The following is a 15,259-nucleotide window of genomic DNA, read 5'->3' as shown; positions in this document are numbered from 1 at the left end:
AGCCTCCTTCTGTGCTGTAGACATCTGAGTCTATAGATTTCTAGATTCTAAAGGAGTCACGGGGTATGGAGAGAGTAGAGTGTAGGTGTATGGCGTTGAGACAGAGGATCAGTCATGATCATACTGAATGGCGAAGCAGGCTCCATGGGCAAATGACCTACACCTGCTTATGTTATTTAATCCAACCCTATCGCTTGTGATAACTTTGATTTTTATCAAATCGTTTCAACCACTATATTCTTGCCTGAAGCATATTCAACTTACGAAACAATAATTCCAATGAATGAAGACTCCTAAGACCATAAGACGTAGAAGCAGAAGTAGGCTGTTTGGCCCATTGAGTCTGCTCTGCCATTCAATGAGGTCATGGCTGATCTGATAACACTCAACTCCACTTTCCTGCCATTTCCCCAGAACTCTCGATTCCCTTATTGATTAAAAATCTGCCTTTCTCAGCCTTGAATATACTTAACGACCCAACCTCTACAGCCCTCTGCGGTAGGGAGTTCCACAGATTCACTATCCTCAGAAAAGATTCCTCTTCATCTCTCTCTTAAATGGGCAACTCCTTACTCTGAGAATATACCCTCTGGTCCCACAAGGGGAAACGGCCTCTCAGCATTTACCCTGTCAATAAGAATCTTATGTTTCAATAAGGTCGCCTCTCATTCTTCTAAGCGCCAATGAGTACAGGCCTACTCAACCTCTCCTCATAAGAAAATCCCTCCATGCCCGGGATCAACCGAGTGAACCTTCTCTGCACTGCCTCCAATGCCAGTATATCTTTCCTTAGATAAGGGGACCAAAACTGTTTACAGCATTCCAGGTGTGGTTTAACGAGTGCCTTGTATAATTTTAGCAAGACTTCCCTATTTTTATACTCCATCCCCTTTGAAATAAAGGCTAATATTCCATCTGCCTTACCTATTACCTGAACTTGTATGTTAGCTTTTTGGGATTCATGCACAAGGGCTCCCAAATCCCTCTGTGCTGTATCTTTCTGCAGTCTTTTTCCTTGTAAATAATATTTGGCTCTTCTATTCTTCCTGCCAAAATGCATAACCTCACATTTTCCCACATTATATTCCATCTGCCAAGTTTTTGCCCACTCACTTGACCTGTCTAAATCCCTCTGTAGACTGTCACTCATTGCTTGCCTTCCCACCTATTTTAGTGTCATCTACAAACTTGGTGATAGATGAGGGAAGTGAATGTGCTAAGTCATTAATATATATTGTAAATAATTGTGGCCCTAGCACTGGTCCCTGTGGCACTCCACTAGTTAAAGGTTGACATCCTAAAAATGCCCTCCTTATCCCAGCTCTGTCTTCTATTAGTTAACCAATCCTCTATCCATGCTAATATACTACGCCCAACACCATGGGCTCTTATCTTATTAAGCAGCTTTATGTGCAGTACCTTATCGAATGCCTTTTGGAAATCCAAACATATTACACCTACTGGTTCCCCTTTATCTATCCTGCTCGTCGTCACCTCAAAATAATTCTAATAAATTTGTCAGGTATGATTTCCCTTTCAAGAAGCCATGCTGACTCTGCTTGATTATATCATGCATTTCTAAATGCTCTGCTACTACACCCTTTCTAATAGACTCTGACATTTGTCCATTGGCCTATAATTACCTGTTTTTCGTCTCTCTCCCTTTTTGAATAAGGGCATTACATTGGAAGTTTTCCAATCTTCTGGGACTTCCCCAAAATCTAAGGATTCTTGGAAGATTACTATCAGTGCATCCATTATTTGTGTAGCTACTTAGGATGCAACCCATCAGTCCAGGGGACTTATTGGGCTTTAGCCCCATTAGTTTCCCTAGTACTTATTCTCTGGCGTTAGTTATTGTATTCATTTCCTCCCCACCTTTTGCCCCTTGATTATTTAGTATTTTGGGAATGCTTATAGTGTCTTCTACCATGAAGACTGATGCAAAGTATTTATTCAACTTCTCTGCCATTTTCTGGTTCCTGATAATTATTTCCCCACCCTCACTCTCTGAGGGGCCTATGTTCACTTTGGCCTCTCTCTTACCTTTTATATATTTAAATAAGCTCTTACTGTCTGTTTTTATATTGCTTGCTAGTTTACTCTCAAAATTTATTTTCTCCCTTTTATTTGGTCATCTTTTGTTGGTTTTTAAAACTTTCCTGCTCCTCTGGCTTATCACTAATCTTTGCCACAATGTATGTTTTTTTGTAATTTGATACTATCCTTAACTTCTTTGATTAACCATGGTTGGTTTATCCCTTTCTGAGCATCCTTTTTTTCTCACTGGGATATACCTTTGTTGAGAGTCATGAACTATTTTCTTAAATGTCTGCCATTGTTCATCAACTGTCTTTTCTGCTAAACTCCTTCTCCAGTCCACTCCAGCCAACTGTGCCCTCATTCCTTTGTAATTACTCTTATTTAAGTTTAACACAGCTGCTTCTGACCCAAGTTTCTCACTCAAACTGAATGCTAAATTCTATCATGTTATGGTCATTGTTTCCTACTGATCTTTTACTCCGAGATCATTATTAAACCTGCCTCATTACACGTTAGCAAATCCAAAATAGCCTGATCCCTGGTTGGATCCACAACATATTGTTCTAGGAAACTGTCCCGAGTGCATGATGAATTCTTGCTCGTGGCTACCTCTGCCAATTTGATTTTCCCAATCTACATGAAGATTAAAGACACCCATGATTAGCGTACTGCCTTTTTTACATGCCCTTATTATCTCCTCTGATTTATTCTCTGTCCTACAGTATAGCTATTGTTAGGGAGCCTATAGACCATTCCCATCAGTGTCTTCTTCCCCTTGTTATTTCTTACCTCCACCCATATGGATTCTAAATCTTTCGATCCGAGAACATTTCTTGCAATCATACTTATTCCATCTTGTACTAACAAAGCTACCCCGCCACCCTTTCCTTCCTGCTTGTCCTTTTGAAAAGTCACATACCCCTGAACATTTAGTTCCAAGCTTTGATCTCCTTCTAACCACATCTCCACAATGGTTATAAGATCATACCCATTAACCACTATTTGTGTAATTAATTCTTTTATTTTGTTCCGAATACTATGTATTTTTAAGCGCCATTAATTTTGCCTTTTAACCATTTTTTTCCCCTTTGGTCCTATTTGCTGCTTTTTTTAAATGTTTGTACACACTGTCCCTTCCTGTCACACTGGATATTAATACCTAATTAGCTGCTCTGCAATGCTGTCATATCCTTTGGCTTTGTTAGCCTATGTATCCCCACTCCAGAACCCTCCCCTTCCCCATTTAGTTTAAAGTATAGTGAGACACTGGTGCCAGCATGGTTCAAGTGAAGCCCATCCCACTGGAACAGCTCCCTTCTAACCCAGTACTGGTGCTTGTGCCCCATGAACTGAAACCCATACCTCCCACACCAATCTTTGAGCCATGCATTTAACTCCTTGACTTTATTTATCTTATGCCAGTTTGCCCGTGGCTCAGGTAGTAATCCTGAGATTATTTCCTTGGAGGTTCTGCTTTTTCATTTAGTTCCTAACTGTTCAAATTATTTCAGCAGAACCTCCTTTTTAGTCCTATCAATGTCATTGGTACCAACATGGACGACGACAACTGGATCCCTCCCCTCCCACTCCAAGTTCATCGCCAGCCCTGAGGAGATGTCCTTAACCCTGGCACTGGGCAAGCAACACAGCCTTCGGGACTCACATTCTTGGCTGCAGAGAACCGTATCTATCCCCCTAATTATACTGTCCCCTATCATTACTACATTTCTATTTCCTCCCGACTTGAATGGCTCCCTGTACCACGGTATCATGGTCTTTCGCTCATCATCCCTGCAGTCCCTACTCTGGTCCACATATCTTGCAAGAACCCCGTAACTTTTGGACAGTGCAGCAGACGAGGCTCCTCAAACGATACCCCCTGGGTCCCCGTATCTGCTTCACCTACAGTCACACCCACCTGTCCCTGATCACAGGCCAAATTTGAATTTCCTAATCTGAGGGGTGTGACCACCACCTGGAGCAAAGTGTCCAGGTAACTTTTCTCCTTCCTGATATGGCGCAATGTACGCAGATCCATCTCCAACTCCTTAACTCGGATCTGAAGCTCCTGGAGCTGCAAGTACTTACTACAAATGTGTTGGCTCTGGATCACCTTGGTGTCCAGCAGCTCCCACATGCTGCAGCAGCGACACATGACCCATTCTGACATTGCTATCATATTTTATTTAATTGCTTAATTAATTACTCTAGTATCCCTGCTCTTTACACTTCATTGTAATTTTTTTTTAACTAATTACTCTAGGCCCCGCTGCTCCCCTCGCACTCTCTCGCCATTAAAGGTCCTGCTGCTCCTCTCGCACTGTTGCTTTTCATCACAATAAAACCTTGCTGACATTCCATCCACAAATGTAATATGCCAACTTTTATTATAAACATTTGTCTTTTGCTGCTACAATTAGGTTATTTGGAATACACTTCCCCAGATTCCTGAAACACATTGTCCAGAAAAAGAGAGCTTACAGGCCTTTCTTTACAGGTGCCACTATCCAATTGTGTGTTAAGTAAGTGAATAAAGTTTAAGGTTATACGCACATTGATTTTTCCCTCTGACCCTGTGAGTAAGCATCAGGTGACTCCTTGGTATCTCTTCCTTTCAAGCAACAATGGAAACTCCATGTGAGACACATGGTGGATAGAAATTTATTGTGCCATTAAGCTACTAGAATGAACCCAATTGTCATGCATTATACATAAGACAGACTTGAATTGCTTCTGAGGTAATGTTATACAATGCAGGACCTGAAATACAATGAACTATTAGCATTTATTTCATAGCCAGTATCTAATGCTGTTACGACAATTAAGTAATTTCAATCATCAATTGTGTTCATTAAAAACATTACCGTTTAAATCAAAAAATAAAGTAGAACTTTAATTTTGTAATTGTACATTAGGAGAAAATAATTCAGCTTGTAGAATCAGGAAGTGCATAAAGCACTTGGCCTTTGGGTTTATGAGCTATATTTCCCTGACAAATGGTGAATTAGCTTTCATGTCTCACCAATCCCTGACCTATACCAAAATATTTTCTTCATTTCTCTAAACCCAATTCTGCTGCAGCAAGCACTGCACAAGATGGGCAGGTTAACTTGTTCCTGTACCATCTGCTATGCTCAGGAGAACAGATTACAAAATAGTGCAAGCTGGTCTCTGATGACTTTTTCATTTATATGATCATTCTATTCCTATGGACATCACCACCTCCCTATATTTGGAATTTGAAACTTGCTATGCAAGTACAAGTGCCAACCGTGGAAACTTAATCAGTTATGCTATAAATTCTATTCAACCAAATATGAAACTACTACTGGAACATCTTCAAATTGGACCTCTAACTCTCTTCACCACCAAGTCCACACCCCAGCCCAGGCTCTCTGAGGTGAAACCAGACACATCACAAAGTCAGCATTTTATCTGATACTAAGTTTTCATCATCAGGACTACTATTTCAGCAGGTCATGCCTGCTTTAGCTAGCGCTACCCATATAAATGTTGGTGGAATACAGATATTAGCCTGTGATGCCAATACAACTAGAATAGGAGCAGAAGCAGAACTTTCAGCACCACATCACAAAGACTACCTCCACCTCAGCCCATCTGCAGCTGAAACCCTCATTCATACCTATTACCTCCAGACTTGAATAATCCACTGCTCTCCAGACCAACCTCCCATCCTCTATCAACTACAGCTCACATAAAACTCTAAAGCACAAATTATATTTCACATCAGCTCCTCCTCACCCATGACCCATGTACTCGCTGACCTCACTGAGCTCCTTGCCCCAACCATTTAAAATTTACATTCTCACGTTCAAATCTCTTTGGACCATTTTGCTTACTGAACTAATATTCACCAGCCCTGCTAGAGCTCTGTTCCATAAGACATAGGAGCAGAAATAAGGCCTTTCGGCCCATCGAGTCTGCCCTGCCATTCAAACATGGCTGATAAGTTTCTCAACCCCATTCTCCCAACTTCTCCCTGTAACCTTTGATCCCCTTACCAATCAAGAACCTATCTATCTCGGTCTTAAATACACTCAATGACCTGGCCTTCTGTGGCAATGAATTCCAGAGATTCACCACTCTCTGGCTAAAAAAGTTTCTCCTCATCTCTGTTCTAAAAGGTCTTCCCTTTACTCTGAGGCTGTGCCCTCAGGTCCTAGTCTCTCCTACTAATGGAAATATCTTCCCCACATCCACTCTATCCAGGCCTTTCAGTATTCTGTAAGTTTCAATCAGATCCCCCCCATATCCTTCTAAACTCCATCGAAAATAGATCCAGAGTCCTCAAATGTTCCTCATATGTTAAGCCTTTCATTCCTGGGATCATTCTCGTGAACCTTCTCTGGACCCTCTCCAGGGCCAGCACATCCTTCCTGAGATACGGGGCCCAAATCTGCTCACAATATTCTAAATGTGGTCTGACCAGGGCCTTATAAAGCCTCAGTAGCACCTCCCTGCTTTTATATTCTAGTCCTCTCGAAATAAATGCCAACATTGCATTTGCCTTCCTAACTATCGACTCAACCTGCAAGTTAACCTGAAGAGAATCCTGGTCTAGGACTTCCAAGTCCCTTTGCACTCCAGATTTCTGAATTCTCTCCCCATTTAGAAAATAGTCTATGCCTCTATTCTTCCTACCAAAGTGCATGACCTCACACTTCCCCACGTTGTATTCCATCTGCCACTTCTTTGCCCATTCTCCTAACCTGTCTAAATCTTCTGCAGCCTCCCCACCTCCTCAATACTACCTGTCCCTCCACCTATCTTTGTATCATCTGCAAACTTAGCCAGAATGCCCTCAGTTCCTTCACCTAGGTCATTAATGTATAAAGTGAAAAGTTGCGGTCCCAACACTGACCCTTGCAGAACTCCACTAGTCTCCGGCCATTACCCTGAGAAGGAAACCCTTATCCCCACTCTCTGCCTCCTGCCAGACAGCCAATCTTCTATCCATGCTAGTACCTTGCCTCTAACACCATGGGCTCTGATCTTACTGAGCAGACTCCTGTGCGGCACCTTGTCAAAGGCCTTCTGGAAGTCCAAGTAGATAACATCCATTGGCTCTCCTTTGTCTAACCTGCTCGTTACGTCCTCAAAGAATTCTAACAGATTTGTCAGGCATGACCTCCCCTTGATGAACCATGCTGACTTTGCCCGATTTTACCATGCACTTCCAAGTATTCTGAAATCTCATCCTTAATAATGGACTCTAAAATCTTACCAACGACCGAGGTCAAGCTAATCAACCTGTAATTTCCCGTCTTTTTCCTCACTCCCTACTTAAACAGGGGGGTTACATTGGCGATTTTCCAGTCCTCTGGGACCCTCCCTGACTCCAGTGATTCCTAAAAGATCACCACCAACACCTTAACTATCTCTTCAGCTATCTCCTTCAGAACTCTGGGGTGTAATCCATCTGGTCCAGGTTATTTATCCACCTTCAAACCTTTCAGTTTTCCTAGCACCTTCTCCTTGATAATGGCCACCATACTCACCTCTGGCTCCCGACTCTCTTGAACTTTGGGGATGCTACTCGTGTATTTCTTCGTGAAGACTGACGCAAAGTACCTATTCAGTTCCTCCACCATTTCTTTGTTCCCCATTATTACTTCTCCAGCGTCATTTTCCAGCGGCCCAACGTCCATTTTTGCCTCTCTCTTACCCTTTATATATCTAAAAAAACTCTTGCAATCTTCTTTTATATTACTGGCTAGTTTACCCTCATATTTAATCTTCTCCCTCCTTATTTCTCCTTTAGTTGTCCTATGTTGGTCTTTGTAGGCTTCCCTATGCTCTTCGCCGCATTGTATTTTAGATTTTGTGCTGTCCCTGACTTCCCTTGTCAGCCATGGTTGCCTCATCCTACCTTTAGTATGCTTCTTCTTCCTAGGGATGAATTTTAGCTGTCTCCCCCAAATTACTCCCAGAAACTCCTGCCTTTGCTGTTCCACTGTCTTTCCTGCTAGGCTCATCTCCTAGTCAATTCTGGCCAGCTCCTCCCTCATGCCTCTGTAGTTACCTTTATTCAACTGTAATACCGTTACATCTGATTCTAGCTTTTTCCTCTCAAATTGCAGGGTAAATTCTATCATATTATGGTCACTTCCTCCTAAGGGTTCCTTCACCTTAAGCTCCCTTATCAAATCTGCCTCATTACACATCACTAAATCGAGAATTGCCTGTTCCCTAGTGGGCTCCACCACAAGCTGCTCCAAAAAGCCATCTCGTAGACATTCCACAAATTCCTTTTCTTGGGATTCACTATCAACCTGATTTTTCAAGTCTACCTGCGTATTGAAATCCCCCATGATCACTGTAACCTTGCCTTTCTTATACACCTTTTCTATCTCCTGGTGTATGTTGTGCCCCACATCCTGACTACTGTTCGGAGGCCTGTACATAACCCCCATTATGGTTTTTTTTCACCTTTGCGGTTCCTCAACTCTACCCACACAGATTCTACATCATCTGACCCAACATCGTTTCTTGCTATTGATTTAATTTCATTTCTTACTAATAAAGCAACCCCACCCCCTCTGCCAACCTGCCTATCTTTTCGATAGGATGTATATCCTTGGATATTTAGCTCCCAGTCCTGATCCCCTTGCAGCCATGTCTCCGCAATGCCCACCACATCATACCTGCCGATTTCAATCTACGCCACAAGCTCATTTACCTATTTTGTATACTGTGTGCATTCAGATACAACACCTTCAGTCCTGTATTTCCCGTCCCCCTTCTCATTGTCTTCCCTTTATCTGATGTGCTTGAAGTTAGATTCCTAGCCCTTTCCAAACACTGTCCTATTTTGTGTTCTGGAGACTTTAATAGCCTATCCTTCCTTTTCAGTTTTTTCATAATTTTCCATGAAGTTGAATCCACACACCCCCAAATGCTAACCTGCTGCTTTGTTTCCCCATTAGTCATACTTCTTGGAGTTTTACCTTTCCCTTCCCCCCCACTTTCTAGTTTAGAGTCCTGTTGACCACCCTATTTACCCTTTTCACTAGAACATTGGTCCCAGATCGGTTCAGGTGGAGACCGTTCCACCGGTACAGATCCCTCCTGTTCCAATACTGATGCCAGTGCCCCATGAAATGGAACCCCTCTTTCCCACAACACTCCTTTAGCCATGTGTTTACTTCCCTTATTCTCATGTCCCTATGCCAATTTGCACATGGCTCGGTTAGTAATCCGTAGATTATAACCCTTGAGGACCTGTTCTTTAATTTAGTTCCTAATAATCACCAAGCAGGTCCTTTTTCCTATTCTTACCTATGTTATTTGTCCCGAAGTGGACCACAACAACTGGATCCTCCCCCTCCCTCTCCAAAATCCTTTCAAGCTGATCAGAGATGTCCCTTACATTGGCACCAGGCAGGCAACGTACCATGCAGGACTCTCGATCCTGCTTACAAAGGATGCTATCAATTCCCCTACTTATAGAATCCCCTACAACTACCACTTGTCTTTTTGCTCCCCACTCTTGAATGGCCTCCTGTACCACGGTGCCGTGGTCAGCTGGTTCATCCTCCCCACAGCCCTCTTCCTGATCCACACAGGGAGCAAGTACCTCGTACCTGTTGGACAAGGTCAAAAGCTGAGGCTCCTCTGTTCCTGAACACAGGATCCCTCTACCTGCCTCACTTGTAGTCACACCCTGCTGACCCTGACCACTGACTGAATTTGAGGTACTTAATCTACCGGGTGTGACCGCCTCCTGAAACAAAGCGTCCAGGTAACTCTCCCCCTCCCGGATATGCCGCAGCGTCCAGAGCTCGGACTCCAGCTCATCAATTCTAAACCGGAGTTCCTCCAGCAACCAACACTATTGGCAACCGTGCCTTCAGATGTCTAAACCCAATGCCTTAGAATCCGGCCCCAAATAACCTCCTCCTGCTTTTCCTAAATCTCACTTCTTAAACCTAGCTTCCAATCACTCCCCCAAATAGTTCCTCTTTTCAGCATCCATTGTTGCCTGATTATACCTTTGCGAACTACCCTGGGATATTTGCCTACACTAAAGCAACTATATACATACGTGATGAAAGTATAATAATTCTCAATGTTTTTCTGGTTTGTTGTGAAGTAGGTTTATGGAGGTAAGAATGGTTGGGTGTGTGGGTGATTTAATTACATCTGGAGTCAAGTAGACTGCAAGCTTGAAATCATCAAAAGAAGCTAGGTGCTTGACATGCTAATAAGTAAATATGGATGCTGGCTTAGCATGTAAGGTGTGAAGGGAATTTATATTTTTGGATAAATGAAGAGATTTGGATTTCAAAGGGATCTTAGTCTGTTTACAAATAGCCAGATAAACAAAGCTAAGGAATGTGTTTATTTTTCCCAAAGGTTACTGACAATATATTGGCAACATGAAAGTTTTTGTCTTATGAGCAAGTTACAGTTTCAAAGACATATGGAACAATAGAATTCACATATTAAAAAGAGAAAAACATATAAAGGAGAATGAAAGACTGTGTGTCACAAGGCCATGTAAGATCTAACAGGAGTGTGTGAAATAGCCTTAATGAAGCCTCCAGTATGTGTGCATAAGTCTGCTATATAACAAAAACTGAAGTTGGGGAAAAGCCATTTGGAATTCCACTGTCAAGTGGGTATTGTGTTAACTTGCTGATCCTGTTTTAAATCTAAAAATCTGGACTGTTGCCTTAAAGGGACTCTGTTTAATTAGGAATTGTAGGAGTTATTATGGTAGTAATTTGTAGTCTTCTGTATGTGCTTGACATCTTTTATTTTGTTAATAAATATTTCATTTTATTAATTTTTAAAATCTCTAAGGCCTTGATGGACTTACTACTTCTGAATTCAGTGCACACATCTCATAATAAATACAAATTGCAAAATTGTGATAGCACGACCAATCATCTGCCACGTCATAACACAAACAACTGATTACTTCAGCCCTACCTAAACCTTCAGCTCACCAAAACTAGGACGTTGTATCTGCCCATCCATACTTGGATCTTTTGTCAGGGTATGCTACAATCTCAGAAGCACCTACACTGAATCATTATGTAACTAGGCTTATTTATTTATACATAATGCAAATGATTTCTGCAGGTGTGTTGATATTTGTAGCAAAAACTCTACTATGTGATACTTCCATAAAACTAATTCACCAGTGATGCTGGATTTGTCCTAATTAGATTCTTTACTTACATTCTACTGTCTGCAAGGTACAGGAGCAATTTACTGACACCACTATGATACAAAACAAGAAAGCAACATGTTTAGGATATGCAGGTGGATCCCAAAAGTATTCTCAGTACTCTACTATTTACAGTAACCCCTGAGCCTTCTTGCACAGAACCTTCAATGTACATAACAGCAGTTGTTAGCTGGCCATATGTTTATTTTGCATAATCACATGTTTCTGGATAGCCTATGGAAAATAAAAAATATCTGAGATCAACCAGTCCCATCCGAGTCTTGAACTTCTGGCATTTACAAGACAATTTAAATGATGTCCAATATTTAACCCCTATGAAAAAGCTTGCATAATCTTTCAGGTGAGAGATTTTTTCAGTCTTTGGGATGTGAGCATTGTTGGCAAGGCCACCATTTGTTGTCCATCCCTGCTTGCCCTTGAGCTCAGTGACTTGTTAGGCCATTTCAGAGGGCAGTTAAGAGTCAACTACATTGCTGTAGGTCTGGAGTCACGTGCAGACCAGACCAGGTAAGGATAGCAGATTTCCTTCCTGAAAGGGCACTAAAAACCCCTCTGGTTCACTAATAACAATGACAGTTGCCATGGTCAACATTACTGAGTCTAGCTATATATTCTAGGTTTATTAATTGAATTTTAATTCCACCTGTGGTGGGATTTAAACCCACGTCCCCAGATCATTAGCCAGGGCTTCTGGATTACTTGTCCAATGACATTACCACTACGCCATAAACACACACAAATAAATGTCAATGGTGAAAGAGACTACCAGAACTTCAGGTGTGTAGGGACCACCCACTCCCCCCGCCCCCCTCTCCTCCTCTTTGTGTGTAGGGACAACCCACCCCTCTCCTCCAGGTGTGTAGGGTTAACCCAACCCACCCCCTTCTCCTCCTGCTCTAGGTGTGTAGGGACAACCCACCTCCTCTTCTCCTCCTCCTCTAGGTGCTTGGGACGACCCACCTCCCCTTCTAGGGAGTGTTGGGACGACCCACCTCCCCTTCTCCTCCCCCTCTAGGTGTGTAGGGGACAACCACCACCCTCTGACTCCTCCTTTAGGTGTGCAGAGACAACCCACCTCCCTTTCTCCTCCCCCTCCAGGTGTGTAGGGACAACCCACCTCCCTTTCTCCTCCCCCTCCAGGTGTGTAGGGACAACCCACCTCCCTTTCTCCTCCCCCTCCAGGTGTGTAGGGGACAACCACCACCCTCTGACTCCTCCTTTAGGTGTGCAGAGACAACGCACCTCCCCTTCTCCTCCCCCTCCAGGTGTGTAGGGGACAACCACCACCCTCTGACTCCTCCTTTAGGTGTGCAGAGACAACCCACCTCCCTTTCTCCTCCCCCTCCAGGTGTGTAGGGACAACCCACCTCCCTTTCTCCTCCCCCTCCAGGTGTGTAGGGACAACCACTCCCCCTCCAGGTGTGTACAGACAACCACCTCCCCGACTCCTCCTCTTCCAGGTGTGCAGCCGCCCTACCTGCACCTGTAGCTCGGCCACCTCCAGCTGCAGTTTATTGTGGCGGGTGGACAGCACCCAGTAGTTGAAGCCCAGGACGGCCATAAGCAGGAGCAGTCCGACCAGCAGCAGCGACGGCAGGCGACCCCCTCGCCGGCTGTTCCCGAACATCATCACCGCCGAAAACCGAGACAGGAGCGGGCGGAAAAATAAATAAACCCACAACCCCGGCTTCACAGGGAGGTAAAAAAAAACCCCAGGTACAAAACAAAAATGATGAAGAATTATGTGGGCCCCACCGCCCACCTTTAACCGTGGAACTTTAGCCCGGGCCTGAGGAGACTGACGATAATAACCCGCCGCTCCAATTCACTTCATCCCTTGAGGAAAAAAAGCGATTTTAACCCGCCGAGGCCGGTACCGAACCCGCCGTTCATCGCCCTCCAAACCGCCGCTTCTCGAACAATCTCCTCAGCCCCGCGCCGACAATTTTTTTTTCCCTCGGCGCCCGACCGATTAACGTTTATCGATTGAGATTTGCCCTTAATATTGATTAGTGAGTTTTTTTTTCTAATCTCCCTCCCGACCCGCTGCGCCCGCTCCTGTTTCCCCTACGCCTGCTTTCCAACCGTTATCTTAAAACGCTCTCGGTTATGCCCGCCCACCTTGCCCTGACCCCCGGCTTATAAACTTAGTGCAACCTAACCTAACCTCGCCAGGCATTGTGACGTTACCTAACAACCAGAGGGAGGCGGGGTTAGAGTGCCGGCTTGACCAATCATTTCCCGGCTCTGTGCGTTTTCATTGGTTCCTTCCCCGGGGTGGCAGGTGGGCGGAGATGCTGCGGTAGCAAGTTCGTGCGAGCGGGCAAGCAATACTTCCGCATTCGTTGATCTTGGTCTAATGTGGAGTGGCTGCTGTTCTTGTGGGTGTCATAGATGCTTTCGTGTTCCATCTACATTCCAGTTTACACGGATGTAGCATGTTGGATGCATGCCTCACCATACCCAACCCTTTCGTATTTTGCAATTTTCTGTTTCCTTAAAGAATAAAAACGTTCGACATAGCAATGGCATCCTTACCATAAACAGGTGGAATCAGCTAGTGTAATTCATGTGTTCACATTGCCTTCTTGATTTAACTCTTAGTAATTTATGTTACCGATCTTCAAATTTTGCTTCCAGCTCTCTCCTTCCCCCCCCCCCCCCCCCCCCCCCCCCACCTTCATAATGAGTAGGAAAACATTATCAAGACTGGCTTGGAGCGTCTTGATTGAAAAGTGGGCACCCAAAGGCTAGGAAGCTGTAAAATGTGGTTCTGGAGAAGGGTGGAGTGGGTCAGTTGGAGAGAACACAGGAGCAATGAAGAAGTTCTCAGGATGGTGGAGAAGGGCCTGATTGTTAGTGAATACCATGGAGAAAAGATAACAAGGTTCGAGTGGCCATATTCTAAGAATTAAGAACTTGCAGAAAGAGGTGATTAAAGGAAGATTAGAGGGATGTCGACCAAGATGAAAAAAGAGAATGATGATGTTAGAAACTTGAAATTGAAAATGCTCCTATGAGCAACTGAAGAGGAATTCACAAGATCCCGAAGTGTGCAGCTGAGGAAACTGAGTGCAAATTTGAGATTTTGCCCTAATTCAGTTGGCCATAAATTCAGGGTTTTTGACTGCAGCCGAGGCAAACCAGTGCAGCTTTGGAAACTTGAGTGCAAACTGAAAATTTGCTGAGTGGGTGACTTTGGTGAAGGGGTGAGGAAGGAGGTGTTTGTTTCCTTTTGCTTTTTTTTACCTTTCTCACTCTATGGAAATTGGTTCTTACTTTCTACAGGGAAAGGAACTAGCTGTTTGGTGTGTATTTGGTAAGTGGTTAAGGTCTATTCTATTCCTAAGGTTTAAAAATAGTATACAAGTTGGTGGTGAAGTTAATAACATATGTAAAAAAGCAACATAAATAAGTGAATAGTATAATTAAGTAATTATTTAAAACACATGAAGGATAGCAGGACAGGTGATGTGTCAAGACTGCAGCATGTGGGAGCTCCTGGATGTTGGTGTTATCCAGGGCAAACACGTCTGCAGCAAGTGTTTGTGGCTTGAAGAACTTGGCTCAGTCATTGAGCTGGAGGCTGAGCTGCAGACTCTGTAACACATCAGGGAGGGAAAAGTTGCCTGGATGCTTTATACCAGGAAGCAGTCACACCACTTAGGATAGAGTCTTCTGATTTGATCAGTGGCCAGAGACAGATGGGTGTGATTGCGAATGAGGGGACCCAGAGGGCAGGAGTGTCAGCCTCTGCAATTATCCAACAGGTTTTAGGTTCTCTCAGTTTGTTTGGATGAGAGTGGGGGCTGCAGGGCAGGTGAACAAACTGACCATGGCACCATGGTACAGAAAGCCTTCAAGTGGGGGAACAAAAATGAACGTAGTGGTAGCAGGTGACAGTATAGTGAGGGGGATTGACACTGTTCTCTGCAGCAAAGAGCGATAGTCTAGACAGCTGTGTTGCCTGGCCGGTGCCAGGGTTCGGGACATCTGCTC

At 43.8% G+C, this 15,259-nt stretch overlaps 1 protein-coding gene across 2 annotated transcripts in view; it reads right to left on the bottom strand.

The window, feature by feature from the left end:
* Nucleotides 1–13,352, bottom strand: part of golm2 (golgi membrane protein 2) — a 103,284-nt gene extending 89,932 nt beyond the window's left edge. Inside the window, exon 1 of one of the 2 annotated variants that reach the window (XM_041175138.1) lies at nucleotides 12,738–13,352. In XM_041175138.1, the coding sequence (XP_041031072.1) occupies nucleotides 12,738–12,890 (153 nt within the window). In that variant the 5' untranslated portion in view covers nucleotides 12,891–13,352. The remainder of the gene's footprint in view (nucleotides 1–12,737) is intronic. The other variant, XM_041175139.1, reaches the window with a different exon arrangement.
* Nucleotides 13,353–15,259: the final 1,907 nt, after the last annotated feature.

Source organism: Carcharodon carcharias, chromosome 26, assembly GCF_017639515.1.
Source record: "Carcharodon carcharias isolate sCarCar2 chromosome 26, sCarCar2.pri, whole genome shotgun sequence".
NCBI classification, from domain to species: domain Eukaryota; kingdom Metazoa; phylum Chordata; class Chondrichthyes; order Lamniformes; family Lamnidae; genus Carcharodon; species Carcharodon carcharias.
The sequence above is the reverse complement of the archived record's forward strand: the minus strand, read 5'-3'. Positions and strand labels throughout refer to the sequence as shown.